Source organism: Scardinius erythrophthalmus (genome assembly GCF_964197995.2).
Source record: "Scardinius erythrophthalmus genome assembly, chromosome: 25".
NCBI lineage: Eukaryota > Metazoa > Chordata > Actinopteri > Cypriniformes > Leuciscidae > Scardinius > Scardinius erythrophthalmus.
This window is the reverse complement of record NC_138245.1, coordinates 9,973,800-9,992,331: the sequence shown is the minus strand read 5'-3', so window position 1 is coordinate 9,992,331 and position 18,532 is coordinate 9,973,800. Positions and strand designations below refer to the sequence as shown.

Genomic DNA, 18,532 nt, shown 5'->3' with positions numbered 1-18,532 from the left:
TATTGAGGATCCAATGCAGCTGACAGCAGACACTTCACTGTTGCACACACCAGAAGCTGAGCTTAGGTTGCTCATTCAGTCAATCATTCATTCATTCATTCATTCATACTCCCATGGCTCAACAAGTCAAGTCAAGTCAAGTCAAGTCAAGTCAAGTCAAGTCAAGTCAAGTCAAGTCAAGTCAAGTCAAGTCAAGTCAAGTTAATTTATATAGCGCTTTTCACAATACAGATTGTATCAAAGCAGCTTCACAGTATTAAATTAAAATAATACATCAGTGTTTGTTTCTAGTGGAAAACGTCCACGTTTGGTAATGCTGATCAATAGTATTGTTAGTATAGTATTGTATTGTCAACAATAAAAAAGGTTTTATTTTCTAATAGTAATTTTTTTTTTGCTTGCCATTGGTTTAACACTTTCACTAGCCATACTAAAAAATAAATTAATTAATAAATTAATTTTAAAAATCATGTATCTTTTTAGAAGCATGCAGCATTGGCCCAACAGTAAGTAAAGTTTTAGTAAGTTAAAGTTAACAGTACGTTTTTGTTAACCTGAAACTCTCTCACACTGCTGTGGGCTATTGGGCAATCCCAAGTGCTGAACCATAACACCATCCAGAAATTATCTAATCTGACTTGAAATATAGTCATCTTACTGTATGATGTTTAAACACTATTTTTAGGTTTGGAAGACATGCTGACGCAATCTTTACCAACAGCTACCGAAAAGTTCTTGGTCAAATATCTGCCAGAAAATTCCTTCAAACTGTTATGGGAAAAAGACTTGGGTATGTTTCTTTTTTCGACATTTATTTGAACAAATACTTTTACAGGGTAATTAAATTTTTTATTTATTTAAATAATTTAGTTTTAGGTACCTCTGCTGTGCTTTTAAGATTTGTGAACACCCAATATATTGGCATCATTGATGTTTAAATATGACCGATCATGTATTAAAATCTTGGGTTCCAAGGATCATTATAATTACTTAAACTTTTATTTTCAAAGATTAAAGAAAAAATGTATTTGTACTGATGTGATTTAACCCATGACTTACCAAATTAATAATGCTGTGTCCCTTGAGATTTCAATCATTTTCACCTTTGTCAACAGACCAGAACCTCAAAACTATGTAAAACGCCAATCCGGCATATATGGAGACACCTACAAGCAAGATGTGGATATGGATGTCATTGAGAGGGAACAAAGTTACAGAGAACCACAAAGACTTAAGTTCTCAGTAGCTACACACTGATGAAAACATTAAAAACAACAACAACAACTGTGAACTGTCTTTTTGCCATTCAATTTCACAATGGATTATTATTAAAACTCAGTTCACCCCACGGAAATAAGGAGTCCCTAACTAAAATACACAAATGTTTAAATCACTGTATTTTACATCCACGCCATAGTAAAAGTAAATATGGTTGTATAGTGGTATAATTGATTGTTTCCTAAGCCTCTCCTAAAACACTGATAAAAAATCCTACATTATTAGGATCTCTTGCCACTGACTCTGGTAGGTCACATGAGCGGTCATGAATTTACTTACTCAAAATAAATATCTCCTCAGAGAGTATGCGATTTTGAATGCAGCCTATATTGAATATACAAGTAGAAACTCAATGCAACAAAAGTGAATACAGCTGTGATCATTGACGCAAGTTAGAAAACCTGTAATTATTGAAACGGAATTGTGTGCTGTGATTTAATTTTTTTGTTGTTGTTTTTTTACATTAATTCGGGGACGTTTACAAGGCGGAGATCTGAAACCTTTCATCTGTGCACAATTTCAAGATCATTTGCGATTTATAAATTTCACTTCTGGAAGAGAGACGCAAGCACGTTTGTTTGTGAGTAAAACTTTCATCCTCTGAATCACATGTAGGCTACGCACATTTGGGAAATGATCATAAGATCAAATGTAGGATGGTTTCTAAGCAACATTTTATATATGATGCACCAGAACTTTCTAAATTTGGACTGTGCATGTCTGCATCATGGTTTTAAATGGGAAATAACTGCCAGATGAATTTAAAAAATGAGAACATTGTCCAGTTTACTCAATATTATTTATCTACACAACAAAATTGTTTCTCTCCAAACTTGGATTTCTTTACTTTCAATTAATGTGGTCCTTAAATGTGCAAGCTACAACTAGATTCAATTATGTTGGGTGAAAACCTCATAATTTAATTTAATAAACCATTCGAGTTCTCTTTTTGCTGATATTACTGTAGTTCCCAGGATGCTTTGTATGGGACTTAATGAGGAGAGAATGTTGAAATTGAATATTATTTTATGTAATTTTGAGCAAGATGAGAAAAGAGGAAGACTTTAGGAAGAAATATTGTTACATGTGTATGTTGTGGTTTAAAACCATTTCAACTACGTTTTACTTACCATTTTAGTGAAGAGGGGAGATTTTGTTTAGACTGTACTCAGTATTTAGCACGAAGAAGACAAGTTCTGTTGTTTGCCAACTTGTTAGCTAGCTAAGTACAATCTTATTATTCAGGGATGTGACGAAAATAGAACAATTTTATGAATTAACGCTGTCAGGGAACTATCTAAATTAATTTTGAGACTATACATACTTGGCTCACTTCAAAATAATTTAATTCCAAACCACACTCTTATAAAGGGTTATGTCAGTGTCATATATGGAACCTTTTAGGGGTTCCCATTTTATGGGCTTTATGGACATGTTTTAATTCATTTTTAATTTAAATTAATTTTATGAATTAAACAGCTTGTAAACTTGATCACTATAAAAAATTGAAATAACATTTCTCTCCAATTTGGCATAAAATGTTATTTAAAATTGAGTCAAGAACACTATGGTTATATATAGAAACCCACTGAACCCATTTTCTAAGAGTGCATGATGTTAAAGTTACATGAACAAATTTGTGTAACTTGATTAATAAATCAAATTCAACACACTTTTTTCCATCATAAGATCGAGAACGAGATGTGTGCCCTACAGAATATAATTATTTTGTTTTGTTTAGGCAATTTCCATGTTAAGTTTTTGACTTGACACGTGTGTGACATGAAACTTTTGACTGGTGGCAGATATCAGCATTATATCCATCACACTGCTCTCTAAAAAACAGCATTGGCTCCAGAAAAAAACCCCCACTAAATAAGCACGTGTTTTCATGGTTTTATTTATTTTAAAAAACACTTAACTAACACACGTTAGCCATCTGTGTGGTGATTACTGGGAGAATGATTCAACAATTCAGTTTGCTTGATGACAAAGAAAACCTCTTGCTCCCAACAGGAACATGCTTCACTATTCATTGCAAAAATCTGAGGACAGGAATTTGTCAAAAACAAACAAATGAACCCAAAATAAAGAGAGAAAACAACAACAGAACATCACAAGTTTTCATTTGCATTAACACCAAACAAGACTCAATGTACAAGCAACAATCATCATATATCCTCAGTATCATTCATCTTACAGTGCTTTGTTTTAGGAAAAAAACAAAAACAAACATGTTTCTCATTTTTGTCAATTTCAGAACATTTCGGCCTACACTTTTGTTTCTCTTTTAAACCACCACCAATAATTCTGTTCCCAAATTTCTTAAAGAAAAAAAAAAAAAAAAAAATATATTGATTATGAAGCATCCACCGTCGTCTTCTTGATTTTGCCAGCATCATTTTCTTTCAAGTCTGAAAAAGAGAATATTAAGTTCTGATTAAAACTAGATTTGTACTTCCTGAAGGAATAGTAGTGCTTGCAAGGCAACAAAACATTGTTGAAGATTAAGGTGAGCTTAGGTTTTAAACTTTGGTTCTTCATATTCTGCAATGCCATCAAATCTTCCTGCTGTCAATCACACTGCCTTGAATAAGGTTAAACAGATGCAGGAAAAGACCACTACGCTGTATGCAAATATCAAGATGACACCATCTGTTGGTTTGTATTTCGAATGCTAAATTCAAATTTTCAAACACTAAAGAAAGTTAAAATGTCAATATAGTGCTGCATTGCAAGCACTGTAAAAGAAAATTATTTTAAATGGAGCAATATTGCACAACTTTTATCATGGTCATATTCAAGTATTCAAAACAACTTTAGGAGGGGGAGAATAAATTTCATGCATTGACAATTGTTTATTAGCATGCATCTCGTCTATAATGCAGCACCTGATTAAATGGCAACCTATGCCAATCAGGTATTGGTGCAAACACTAAACAGAACTATCATTTTTGCAATTCAATTTCTCATTTTGCAGACCAGTTCAGTGTAAGGTTGAGAATGATGCAGCAGGCTATTCCGATCTAGCATACTTTACTGAAAGTGTACAGCATCACATGCTAAATACTGATAATAAACACATCCAAGCATTTAATAGTGCTAAATAAACAGACTTTTAAAAAGATGGAGAAAAACCTCCAAATATATTTTGTTGTTGATGTTAAAGGCTGATACTTAGTGCAGATTCATTATTTTAAATTTAATTTCAAACAGATTGTTACTTCTGTATGATAAAGTAATGTTTGTGCTGTCATGTTCAAAGTAGCAACAGTTGAGAACCCTTGCACTAATGTTGCTGCCATTTGTGAATCCAGAACACTCTATGATGCCCCTTATTTCCATACACTGTAAAACTCAACCAGTCTAGGAACTCAAACCATTTGAGGAAAACGATTACCTTCAACCATTTAAATTTAAAAACTAATGTTTACGAGTACTGTGAATTTGCTCCATTTGAGTCCACATACAATTTAATTAAACTATAATTCCACTTAAATACTTTGTGTAGCTAAAACTTAATTAAATTGCATTTTACAGTTAAATGTTAGTTAGCGATAGAACAAGCACACTTGCATGTACTACAGTAATTAGCAAAGAGACTATCACTGTGCGTGTGCACAGCCATTGCTTTGTAAATAAAGCAAAATATGGTCTTCATTGCAAAATATGGCCAATCATTGATCTAATTTCCCTGAAAATCTTTACTTTTCATGGGAATGGTAACCCCTAAAACAGAAACCCTTTAAAATTTCAACATTACAGAACATTAAATACTAACAGATCACCCAAAAACACATAACTAGGTAATATTTTAAGCAAATCAACTTGTTTCATTTGGTATTTTTGAAAGATAGGTTTTACAGTGTAGAACGATTCATGTTTGCACTGAAAACAATAGTTTAATGAATTTGCTCCTTGGAGTTTACAGAGTAGTTGCTCAAGCAGAACTTTAATCAGGCAATTCCGCAGCCGAGTAACTTTCACAGTGACAAAAAGACTTTGGGACTAAATAAATATCAACTCTCAGACCAAGCAATTTATCATACAGGGCCTGAACCGTAGTTTAGCAGTCCGTCACTGCACACACTAATGGAGTGAAACAAGCGTACACAAAAACAAGTGATCACAACAATCTGATCAATAAATAGCATGACATGAAAAATATGGCTTGACAGTCACAAATGGCGATTATGTTTCAGAGGAGGTTGTGAGCTTCACTTCACAAACACACTGACATAGCCATGCAGTAGGTGTTGGCATGGAAATTATGTTGATGCAATATTATGGGATGCACAGGTGGCAACAGCAAGCCTTACTTCAGCCTGAAGACTGGCATTTCGTTTTGCATAATATACAGGCATTTACCGCAGACTCCTATACTTTGCCAATCTACTACTTTGTTCTGCAGCGATCCTAAAGGAAGGGTAAAGAAAGAGAAGGAATGGAAAAACGCAGAAGGGTTAAATAAACAAACACAGAGACTTAAAGTCTGTTCACACCAAGAACGATAACTATATTAGAATCCATACCAACAAATGATAACGTTATCATAAATGTACGGTGCTGTTTTGTCACCTGCTGCTTTAAATGCTCGAGCTATTTAAAGCCGGGTGGATTTTGATTAACTGTCAAAGTTTTTATGGTTCAGCATCTGAAAAGAAAAAGTACTCTGAAAGTGATTCCAACGACATTGTTCCTGTTTCTTTATCGTTATAGCTGTGGTGTGGATTTCCCTATTCTCAAAGAATTGGAACGATTATTAAAACTTTATGGTTATTGTGCTTGGTGTGAGAGGCTCTTAATGCCCCATCACAAATACAGTGCCTTTAAAGTGCCCCTATTATGCTATTTTAAAGTTTCCTAATGTTAATTTGGAGAATCCTACAGGTCTAAATAAAAATTCACAACATTTTCAATGATTCTCAAACGACTCGTCAGATGAACCAGTCTCTCTAAATCCCTCCTTTCCGCAAGCTACTCTGCTCTGATTGGCCAGACAGCTCAGTCTGTTGTGATTGGTATACCGCGTACAGCGTGTGTCGAAAACAAAAACGCCCATTGCCATAACAGCGTCAGCTCTGCGTGTCCTGAAGCTTCTTACACCATAAACTAAACACAGTAACGAACAATGACGTTTATTTTACCATATCAATCCAAGCGCGAGTCCGATGATTAAACATTGGAAGAATTCATTCAACCCGAACTTCCATCGCAAGGACAACTCGAGCAGGACGTTTCTCAATGATACACTACTCGGTTTGAGGTACATTATGAGATGTTGCAACTGTAATTCCTCACCATCAGCATTAACAAGTGCATCTCCATCTCTTGATTATTTTACTTATAGGCCTACTTATTTATGTACCGAATATTTTTCTAATTTATTGCGGTGAACATGTGGAAACTGTATCAATAACAGTGCATACATTAGCCGAGCTCTAGCGTGAATGACTGATGTAACAAACGTGGGTAAAACAAATCTTGCTCCATGCTTAATCTTTCCTCAAAGTAGTAAGAACGACAGACGATCTGCATTAATATACAGTTTTAGATAATAGTGTGGCCCACAACTGATCAGCAGAAGTATTTCAGTAAGACAGCAATAATGTGAGTTAACCAGTTAGCAGGAGACCTACACAATATAAAACTCAAAACTAAGTATTTTGAACACCATCTTTCAAGAGCAAGCGGTTTGCGAATCCTGGATTGAACTACGAGATTTGAGTAGTCGTCTGTCAGTAAAATGAAGGGAACACAGCAAAAGTTTAGGATTACACTGCTGTGGTATCGTGGTAAAGATTAATTTTAACCACTGATTCTTCACATGGTTTTACCTTCAAACTGGTTTTACCTTCACATTGTAGAGCACAGCTTCTCCTCAACATGATCCAGTATCCACAGGAATCAGCTGCAGGTTTGAGGTTCAAGTTTTCCCTGGTGTCTGCGCGCGGAATATGCTAAGGTTTCGTCTTGACGTCCCAACGAAAAGGCTTATGACTCGTTTGAAAAAACGGTTCATTTAATTGACTCAGAGTCGACTCTAACTTTTGAAAGACAATAAATTTATATACGGTGCACTTTCACTTTACATGAAAGGTAATTTTCAAAAATCCATAATAGGGGCCCCTTTAACACTGAATTACCAGGTCACTGTACTGCTAGTTGCTCTTAGAGGCTGTGTGACTGGCCATAACTTTTGAAAACCTGCCATGACATGTATTGGCAATAAACATAAGACACCTAAACTTGACTACAGATGGATGAGCTTCCCTGACATCAGTAGAACTTTTCTCAACTCTGTTGCATCAACTGTCTCCTAATGCCATCAGATATCACAGACTCTCATTGATAGTTAATAAATTTAGGACTCTTTGCCCTTAATTGCTGCATGTATGAATGTCCCTTTGGGAAAGAGATGAAACTCTAGACAAGCAGAAGCCAAACCCTTCTTAAAAGGCATTCCCGCTGTACAGAATTGTGCCTAGAAAATAATAAAACACTAAACCCTTAAAACTAATCTCTGAATGGGCACTTACGTTCTCCCTATGGTCTCTCTGAAGGCACTACAGATTAATTGAAAGTGAACGACTGTTAATTAGTAGGTCATACCATGGAGGTAGATTCTAAATTTGTGAAATTAATCTAGTCCCAAAAGACAGAAAATGAGGAGAGGAAACTTCTGAGTGAATCAAGCACACACTACAGAGACAGTGACACATCCACAAGTTCAGCAAAATGTTCAGAGTGAAGGCAACCAAGGGCAGTCTGAACATTTTGCTGAACTGAATCAAAGCCTCTCAATTGTCAAGTTTTACTGCGTCAGAAATAGGGCTGCGCCCTATATCAAATATTTTTGATGTATTCATTATGATATTGATCACGAATCACAATGTATAATTAATGAACACTGTTAATATCACACTGACTTTAATGTAAATTCAATTTGGCCTTTAAGGTTCCTAAAGACCAGCTTGATAAGACTAGCTTCATGTTCCTAAACGGTTCATTTGTTCACAGAAGTCTCTATAACACTTTACAATAAGGTCTCTTTGTTTACATTAGTTATTGTAACTAACATGAACTAACAATGAGCAATACTTTTGTTGCAGTATTATTAAACTTTGTTAATGTTAGTTAATAAAAATCCAGTCGTTCATTGTTTGTTTATGTTAGTTCACAGTACATGAACTAATGTTAACAAACACAACTTTTGGTTTTAATAATGTATTAGTAGATGTTGAAATTACCATTAAGATTAATAAATGCTGTAGAAATATTGTTCATGCTTAGTTTATGTAAACTAAAGTAATTAATTAATGTTAACAAACGAAACCTTATTGCAAAATGTTACCAAAGTCACTTGTTATATTTTTGATGCAATTAAATATTTTTGTGCAAAATGCATGTAGGTAAATATTTCTTCATTTTATGCTGCGTTTACATACACTTGTCACCATGCAAGTGTAAATGCAATATTGAGAGAAAGAAGTTTCTGACTGACAGAGTCAGCACTTAAAACAACACACATCAACAGACTTTGCATTAACAGCACTGACAAGTAGAAGAGATAACACCGGTGCCATGCACCAAAATAAACGACAAGCTTTACAAATGAAACAACATCAGTATTACAAAAAATTATCATTGTTTTGCTGTAGTAACAAGTAATATAACTCTTTAAGACTTAAAATGTAATATTTTTAAGCTGTCAAATGAGGATTTGCCAGGCTGTAAACAAAACGGTATTAGCTTTTTTTTTTTTTTTATAAAGGGGAATAAGCCACTCAATTTGTCCCAACCTGACTTCTTGTTTGAGTGGGACTTTAAGAATCTGCAAAACTTTACTATAATGGTGCTGACAAAAGGACAGTTTGAAAGAAAAACTTCACGTTTCTCATAATGGACAAATGTGTTTTTGAAAAGGTTTAAAATATGAATGGATACTGTACCTTTTCACAGCTTTCTGTGCCAGCATGCGGTTCCCAGCCAGGAATGTGAGGCTGCCTATAATAGCCAGATACTTCAGAGTCTGGAACATGTCCAAGTGGGTCCAGTACACATACATCAGACCCAACATAGCTGCAAGTGAAGAGAATTTTTTTTAACCAGAATATTACATTTTCTCTCAGAAGCATGTCACATTACATGCATTATAAATTCACTTAGAGATTTAATGTGTAAATATGATTAATCACTGAAAACTGTTAAATTAGTTATTTTTAAATAAATTAATTGCCAATTACAGTGTTTGATTGAAATGAGGAATATATTGAGTCTATTGAGTATATTGAGTAAACTGCTTTTGCACTGTGCTAGATCTTGACCTCATGTCCAATGTAAAATTTGGGTCCTGAAGGAAAAAACAAACATTAACCTATGTCAATGTAAAAAGAAAATGATATTTCTCTATGAAGAAAATGAGATTTGTACTTTCTGAACCCAACTGCTGCACTCTATTGACTCTATTGATCACACTTAAGTACTGCCGAGTGCTATGTAGTAAAAGTCTGCCAATTTACCTGCATGGCCTATGTGGAAGAGAATAGTGCTGGGTGACAGAGTGAAGTTTGAGATATTGGCTCCAAGTTTAAACCACTGAATAGGAGACAGAGAGAAAAAAAAATGAACATGACAGAAAGAGTAGAAGAATGATATACTGAATACATGGAAATGTGACACATCACAACATTAATTTACATAGATTTATTTTAATGGCAAGTCCATTTTTGATGTACTCATAATAATGGGTCAGAAAGTCCTTACCAGTATGAGCAGGAGCAGAAATGGAGAGAGGACCAAGGCAGTAAATGCGTTGGATACAACTGTGGGTGGCTTCTTCTCTGGCTCTCTGAACAGATGCTGTAGAAACAATAAAATTAATGAAAAAAAAAAACAAGAATGAGGTGACACAGGACTGAGTGATAGTTAAAAAACAAAAAAACACTTTTTTTAAACCTTTCGATATACATCTCAATATGTATAGCCTATGTGCTCTAATATTCTTTGAGGAACCATCATTTCATTATGATCAATTAAATTCAAAATTTTTAATGTAGGATATTTGAATATTTAAATTCAAAAGTGTAATGTAAGAAAAGAAAAAAGAGCAATAAAAAAAAACAGCAATATTCTCTTATGAATGAGAATGCTTCTATTTTGCATTATTCTTGTTCAATAAAATGTGTCAATGCTTAATTACTCAAATTTCTAATAAAAATGTACATGGATGCCAGATTTTTTTTTTTTATTATTTGGTATGTTCCTCTTTTCTTTAATGACAGCAGTATTTAAGGTGACTTAAGCAAAACCGTTATCCACCATAACTTGAATAATGTTCCTAATAGCATCTTGTGCCTTTTGTTCAAATGAGTTCACATGGTCAATGTCCACAAAGAGGGCAATGTAGAGTGCATTGAGAGGAAACCTCTATGAACTGCTACTGCATACCCTTCTTACTAATGGTTAAAAACTGTATAAACACACCAATCAATAATAGGGATGCATCGACGTATCAGCCGATGATCAGGGCTGATTATATCCTGTCAAATCAAAAGGTTGCGGAAAAACACGTCAGGCTGCAACTTTTTGTGTGTGTGAAAAAAAGGTCTTCTGTTGAATTTAGGGATATCTATACAACAATAACACATTAAGCATTAAAACGCATTAAAAAATAGGGACGATAAAGCAGGCTCGTTAACCCTATGATTCACCCTTAGTTCATACCAGAGTTGCCAGGTCCGCATTTTTTTTTTTTACACATATTACCGACACTGTAGCAATACAAAGAGGGTTGAAAACTGCATAGTTACACTGAGTAAACATTGCTTTAAAAAAGGCCAAGTAAACATTAATAAAATGAATAACAAAGAAACATTACACAACAGAACAAGTGGCAGATTTGTATTTACACTCCAAGACTTAATGCACAGACCTATTTTGACAGATACATTTGTTTTGACCTTCCGTTGGTATGGTCATCGCAATTTCGGATTTAATCCCACATCTTTACAGTGTGTACTTGGCAGCATGAAGAAAAATAATCAACTCAAAATGTGAATGGGTTATATATACAGAAAGTGATTGCTCCGCTTATAAATCACTGAAGCTGTCAATCATTTCAGTTCAGAGTGAACTCACTGACTGAACACTCTTGTGAGTCCTGTTATAATAAAAACAAAAGCTGTCTATGCTGCATAATGAATCTCTTGTTAATACGTGTTGGTTATAATGAGAGTTTGCAAGCGTGTAGAACAGTGAGCTTGCACTGACACGTCTGATTGGCCATAGCACTCATCCACTCAACAGACATGTCTGTGATTGGCTACAAATCTCAAAGCTTCAAAAATGCATTGTGAATATAATCCTTGCTCTTCACAAAGCGTGATGCTCTTCACAAAGCGCGCACAGGTGAAACAGCCACCTATCAAGCAGGTACCGAAATGAATTAGTACAGCAGAAAGGCTGGTATCTTAGCATTTTTTCAGTATCGAAGCATTTTTTACAACATTAATATTAACACTCATATTTGGGAGCCATTAGACAAACATTGCAAAACTCATGACACACAGAAATATAGTGCATTGCAATCATTATAAAAACCAAGCTACATCATGGATATATTACATAACCAGAAAAAAACTATTCAAAATCATAGACATCCAATATGTCGCCAAGCCCTAGAGGCACAACATTTATTGTGATGCTGTTCCAGTCACTGGAGAGCTTACCTGGATTTCCGGTTTGGGTGTGTACAAAGTTTTAGCCTGAATTGCTGAAGGTGCCTCTTCATCCAAAAACTTCAGCACGACATCAGCCTTTGAAAAGAATTTAAAGTCATTTCAAAGACCGATTTCATGTCTTTTGTAACATTTCAACAGCTTAATTTCCAAACATGTCAGAAAAAAAGACGAACATAAGAAACCTACAAAAGTTTACTTCAAGATGCCAGCATTCTCCAGTAAAAATAACTGCCTTACCACATTCCACAAAATGGGGTTGTCCAGCGTAGCATCTCCCACCATCAGGTAAAGAGCATAGGTGCCAGAGATGGAGTCAAACTCTGTCTTTCTCTCAGCTGTGTCCAGCTCAAACTTATACAAGTTCTTACTGTCAGGTTCAGCCACAAACACAACCTCCTGACCTGTCTTCTGGTTGTGTAACCTCACAAAGGTCTGAGAACAATGACTTGAATCAGTTTAATCAAATATTTTTGAAAGGTGAATTTAACCAGGGTTGCCAACTTTGCTTGCCTGGCTGAGTGAGATTTTGATAACATGGACTGAATCAATGATTTTGAGGTTACAGATCCAACAATTAATTTTACAAATACTTCAGCCTAATGTTGTGCTAGATGCACTAGATGACAATCATTAACTAGCTTAACTATTGTATTTATTTTTGTATGGAGAGACAGAATGTTCTTTAACAACACACATTCAGTCCTCTGAAGAAAGTAACATGCCATTTATTGTTTTTATAGGGACTAAATGTAAAGGATTCTCATTACAGTTACTGTTATAAAATATAATTTCTTGCATACATTTTATAATGCATGAAAATACTGTACATATTTTACAAAAAATTATTGCACTCATTTCTCTGTCGAGCTCCATCTGTTTGACACGCATACTAGGGGAGGGAATCACAGGGTACCTCACGATACAATTTTAACATTTTAGGTAAACTAAACATTTTATACTTTTTAAAAGCTTAAAAACTTTTCTTTGTGTGTAAACTGACAGCATTTCCCCCTAGCATTTTGAGCGCTGTTGAGCAGTTTCTTAAACACCTCTGGTTGGCCATTGTGTTCACGCGCTATTGGCTACAATGATCAAAGCTTCCAAAACATGTTGTGAATGGACATCTTTGACGCTCTTCACCGTAGTGAACTCTTCGTCCAGTTATTGAACTCTGGGACATCTATTATTTTACTCACACTGCTGGCCGACATCCGATTAAAATTCTTAAGCTTCTTATGTTCACGTTTCCCTCATTCCCTCAGTCGTGTACAGAGCGCCATCTGAAGGAGCCATGAAGGACAACGATATATCAACCTATCGATATTTTGTCCCACCCCTAATGCTTACGTGTACATTTTGAAAGTTATGCTTATACTTTGTTCATTTACAGGGTTATGGCAAACTTGCGAAATGTAAATATGCACATAATCAGGGGTGCACATAACTTTTTTGGTCTGGTTCTCAAGTGAACACTTTACGCAGCACACTTATCCTACACTTAGCTAACAGCGCACAAGTCCCGATTTTTCCCTCTTCTTTCACGTTTAAAAAATCATTTGAAAGTGTAAATTGGCAAAACAAAACATCCAAATGATAAAATTTCACTCTATGATAGTTCATTTTAGCAGTTAATCCACGAATCAAATGCGTGCCGAACCGTGGGGCCTGGTCCATACAGATCCACACTTGCACCCCTAATAATTAATGAATACACTTATCATCATGATTGCTATCTTACCAGAGATGGAGAAAAATCCTACTCCAGTAAATAAATGTGTCCCTGTCCTCAAAAATGACAAAAATGTTGGTACTCAAAAGAGCTTCCCTCCGTTATCAGCTGCGCACCATTTATTTTTACCACGCATGCGCACCAGTTATGTACACACCTGCACAGAATTGTAATATGTTATATACTGGGGCAAGCGATTCCATTAAACGGTAAAGCACTCTGTCAGCATCTGATGCAATAAGCAGCTCAAATTCAGTTCTATGAATACAAGTTCCTTTGAGGTTCAAGAGAAATTGGGCTGTGCCCTTTTATTTTGTGTTGTCTTGAGACAGAGCTTGAAAAGATGGCAACCCTGATTTAACATTACTGGTTTTCTCTGAAAACATGAACATATTTATGTAATTTCTCACATTTCAAGAAATTATACTTTGCATTTAAAAAAGTATTTTGAAGGAAAGTTAAGATATTTTGCACTGTGACTATTTTCATGACAAATAAGCATATTTTCCTCCAAATTACTACAACAAATCAGGAGGACATTTTTCTTTAAAGTAATTCTAAATAGATTCTAAGTTAAATCAAATACCTTGATAAATACTATAAAATTTAAACAGTAAATTTATCAGAATTAGTTGGGAGAGTGTGCCTAATTAATCAGGAAAATATTCAAATAGGAATTCAAATAAAACAAATTGGCATAAAATATAATTTCTCATTTCATTCTTAGAATTATGAACCAGACATATTCTTTTTAAGACTGTCCTTGGTGTTTGTGCACTCTAAAATTGACATGCAAAGGACAAAAATGCTTGTGCCGCAATTATCATTATAATGAAGGCAAAAAAAATAGAAAGACTACAAAATAGGGCACATTTTATACTTTATGATGTAAATACAAGCAAAAAATAAAAAATATAAAATAATTTTGGTTATAATAATCACCTGATGAGGGGTGAGTTCCACTCCTGTGGTCTCATCAACCAACTGGAACATCATGACAAAGTTTTGATGGCTGTCCGCCATAAAAGACGCTTTGGCTTTAGTTGAATATTCCACTCTGAAGCACAGAATTTGGCATATGTTGGCACAGTTTTACAATAAAATTAAAATAAAAGAAAAGGAGCTTGATAAAAACTAATCTTGCCTTGTGGTTTTGGGGCCAATGCTCTGGTCCTTGTCCACCACAGACAAATCCATGTTGTTGATTGCAACTCGGGTAGAGACCTTCACTTTGAGCTGAGAAAGTAAAAATCAAACAAGTTTCAATCTTAGGCTTTAAAATTACTAAGAAATTATTGTAATACATTAAAAAGGACATTCATAAATGTGCTGGGAGAAAGGAAAAATACGGCAATTACAGTAATTGTGTCTTTTTTGTATTTTTTTTTTTACTTTGATCAGTGAAAGAGGCCTATGAATTCTGAAAATCTCCACAGGAAATGTGACATGCTCTTGACCTTATAATTGTACACTGAACAGTCAGAGCAATTATTCTTTGGATAGCTACAATGTGAATGAATGCTTGCTTGACCAATTAAACGTGAATGTTGAGTGAATAAGGAAATGAATCACAGTTCATTGCAACAATTAAGACTTGAACACTGAGGTCAACTCTTTGACCGAATGTGTGAATTATGTAGTCATGACACAACACATAAGCTAAACAGATACAAACAACTCAACTTTTTCCCCCCTAGTCCGTGTCAAAGATTCAGTTAAGTACCTCAACATGGTTGGCAACAAATCGGCTGTCACCATCAATGACAACAGAGAACTGATAGTAGCCACTCGCTGGTTGGCTGGCCATGAAATTCAGCTCAAAAACCCCACTGTGAAACAGAGAAAAGACTTTTAAAACATTCAATATTTAAAAAAAAAATTATAGGCATCAGGCAAATTATTGCATTACTTATCCACAATTGTGAAATATTTTAGAAAAAAAAAAATGATACTGGTATTTTGTAACCACACTAATAGTAAAATATAAGACGAAATAAGAATAGCAGTCCTTCTACAGTAGTACCAAATCAATGTATTGTTTACTTTTTACCCCCATTGCAAATGTTCTTGTTTTTCAGGTAACTTACTCAGCAAATCTAAAATATTCAAGCACTGTGCACACTATATATTTAAATAGATAGTTTAAAATATAATATAAACACAAAGCCTAACCGTGCTTGCTTGACGCACAAGAACAAACCTCACTGGTTCTTGCAGGTCAACCACGCACGTCTGAGCTGTCATTCACCATGTTTTATGAGTCCTATGTATGTGCGTTGATGACTGTTTATATGTGAATAAAATCCAAAATTACATCTGTTCATCATATAAAGTGATCGTGTCTCTTCATAAGAATTTGATTAAACCTCTTGATTAATATCGATTACTTTACAATGTATTTATGCACTTTTCAAAGCTTCCCTGCACAGACTTTGATAAATGGGCAAAAATGATGAGAGAATATAAAAAAATATCTTGATTAAGTTCTGAAGATGAACAAAATTCTTATTGATTTGGAACGGCACGACGGTGAGTAAATTATGACAATTTTTATTTTTGAGTACACCAAGTACTTTCAATGCATAAAGGTTTTTGCTGTGGTTTCAAAATTGTATGGCCAATCACTGGTATTGGTATCAATACCAGACATTTCACTGGTATCAACTACTACATATATTGGTATGGTATTTTGTAACTCTAGAACAAGCAATATCCATGATCTACAATGCACATACTCTCTGAGGGTGAATTGTGCCTGACTCAGGATGGCAGATTTTGAGGACACAGCACTGGCGGACTCCACTAGCACCCTGGCTGAACTGAGCGGCTGGCACAAGACATCCGTCACCTGAAGCTGCATTGACAAACACAGACAGTACAGATTATCTCAGGGCAAAAAAAAAGTTACTTGGGAATTGGGAAAAACAAACCTCAGTCTTATCATCAAGACTTATCACAAGACCAAACAACTGAAAGATGTCCGAGTTTGGTAAATACCCTTTTAAAGGGTATGGTGTGATCACACTTGTAGTTCGGTTCTTTTGGTCCAGACCAAAAAAGAAAACTATACATTTACGGCCCCAAGCAAAATTGAAGAATGAACTGATGTGATGTCATTTCGACCTGAACAAACTTTGTTTAAAGTTTGTTTTGGGAGTTCGAAACAGCTTGCCAAAGCGAACTTTCCATAAGAGTTCACTACGGCTGCTAAACACCTTTGTACTACCATTGGTCCGCAGCGGTTACATAATGGCTAGGTGTGCGATGAGGCTCTGCCTTTTTTCATGCAGAAATCTTTTCCAGTTAATTTCTCTTCATGAGTCGGTTGAGGTCAGACATCCGTGAGTAAAAACATGGAGAGCCACTTTATAGTAGAAAATTAAGTTTTACTTTTGATGAAACAAGACACTGACACTGTTTTTCATGTTTAATATAGTAAAGCTGCTTAATTAAGCAATCTATTGTATTAAGTGCTACATAAAAAAACATGAACACGGAACTTACCAAACATCCAAAACAATGCTGTGTGCTGGGCTAAAAGCGCTCATTGAATTGGTGTACATATGATGGCATTTTTTACCATTCATGAAGAGCTTAGAAAATGTGTAAAGCAGTCAACAGCACCAGGAATTCCTCCGTTACACACACAAACAAAGATCAGCTGCAAGTAGACAGTTGTGATTTTGCCCATTACAATTTAGTACAGGGGTCGGAACTATGACAAGAAAAAGCAGGTATGCCTAAGCATTCTGTCCACAACACGTACGGTTTTTGGTTTGTTTAGATGTCTATGTTGCGTTCATATTTCAGTCGAACCGCATCTAGAAGTGTTCATCTAGAAGCTGACCGAGACCCACCTTTCCAGTGTTTCGCACCAGTGTTTATTATAATCAAACCAAACCTGCCAAGTGTGAACACAATAAGTCTTTCTACTGGTAGCAGAGCTTGTGCACAACATTGCATAATTTTCACACTCCATGTGGTGTTCGGGTCATTTTGACCTGGAGAAGATTTTCTTTTTCCCGAAAAAACTAGTTAATGTTATCGCTTTGGACTGACACTTAGTGACTTTATTCACAGATGGTATAAATACTTCTGAAATGTTTTGTGACAATTTTCTTACATTTTTAGGGGGGGGGGGTTTGTCACCTTGTCACTCTTGTGGTGTTCCCGGTCAAAAATGACCGGACTACAAAAAATAGCTTATAAATCACTCGTAATGCAATATTATCACCCAATATTGGATTCAATCTTTTTGTCAACTTGTTCTCTTTCAATTAGGACTGGTTTTATATTTCTATTTGCATCTGATTAATTGTAGGCCTCATTTATTTGAGAGTAGGCATCTCATTTTTTGAGTAAAAAAAACATTATTTTTGAATAATTTTGGAAATATTAAATAAAATCTGAAGAAAATTGGCACTGTTGATCACACTAGTCTACTTAAATTTTTTACCAGGAATTTTGTTTTGAAAAACTTTTATTTTGTACAAAATGGCACAGAGTTACACTTGAGGTGTTCCACTGGGCCATTGAGGGCCATTGTTTCAATGGGCCATTGAAAGTGAATGGGAGAGACCAATGCAACCAATGAATGGAACAACAAAAAATATGTATAATTTTAAAGCTTAGAATCTCAGCTTTTTAATGCATCCATTCACTTTGATCAAATCCTAACGAGTGCTGAGTTATCACTCTAAAACGGAGTGTACCCCACGCAGGCGCCACCTAGCTGCGAAATAAATAATCAATATTTTTCAAAAATATTACCTTGATCAACTTA

At 35.1% G+C, this 18,532-nt stretch overlaps 1 protein-coding gene across 4 annotated transcripts in view; it reads right to left on the bottom strand.

Annotated features, from left to right (window-relative positions):
• Positions 1 to 3,158: 3,158 nt before the first annotated feature.
• The window catches only part of rpn2 (ribophorin II), a 30,821-nt gene continuing 15,447 nt past the window's right edge, over positions 3,159 to 18,532 (bottom strand). For 2 of the 4 annotated variants that reach the window (XM_081358594.1, XM_081358595.1), the window contains exons 9-18: positions 16,485 to 16,603; positions 15,473 to 15,578; positions 14,894 to 14,985; positions 14,692 to 14,806; positions 12,258 to 12,452; positions 12,009 to 12,095; positions 10,045 to 10,140; positions 9,801 to 9,876; positions 9,231 to 9,360; positions 3,159 to 3,692 (exon numbers count right to left, since the gene is read on the bottom strand). In XM_081358594.1, coding sequence (XP_081214720.1) covers positions 3,677 to 3,692; positions 9,231 to 9,360; positions 9,801 to 9,876; positions 10,045 to 10,140; positions 12,009 to 12,095; positions 12,258 to 12,452; positions 14,692 to 14,806; positions 14,894 to 14,985; positions 15,473 to 15,578; positions 16,485 to 16,603 — 1,032 coding nt within the window. In that variant the 3' untranslated portion in view covers positions 3,159 to 3,676. Of the gene's footprint in view, positions 3,693 to 5,597; positions 5,695 to 9,230; positions 9,361 to 9,800; positions 9,877 to 10,044; positions 10,141 to 12,008; positions 12,096 to 12,257; positions 12,453 to 14,691; positions 14,807 to 14,893; positions 14,986 to 15,472; positions 15,579 to 16,484; positions 16,604 to 18,532 lie in introns of all 4 variants that reach the window. The other 2 variants (XM_081358593.1, XM_081358592.1) reach the window with 2 other exon arrangements.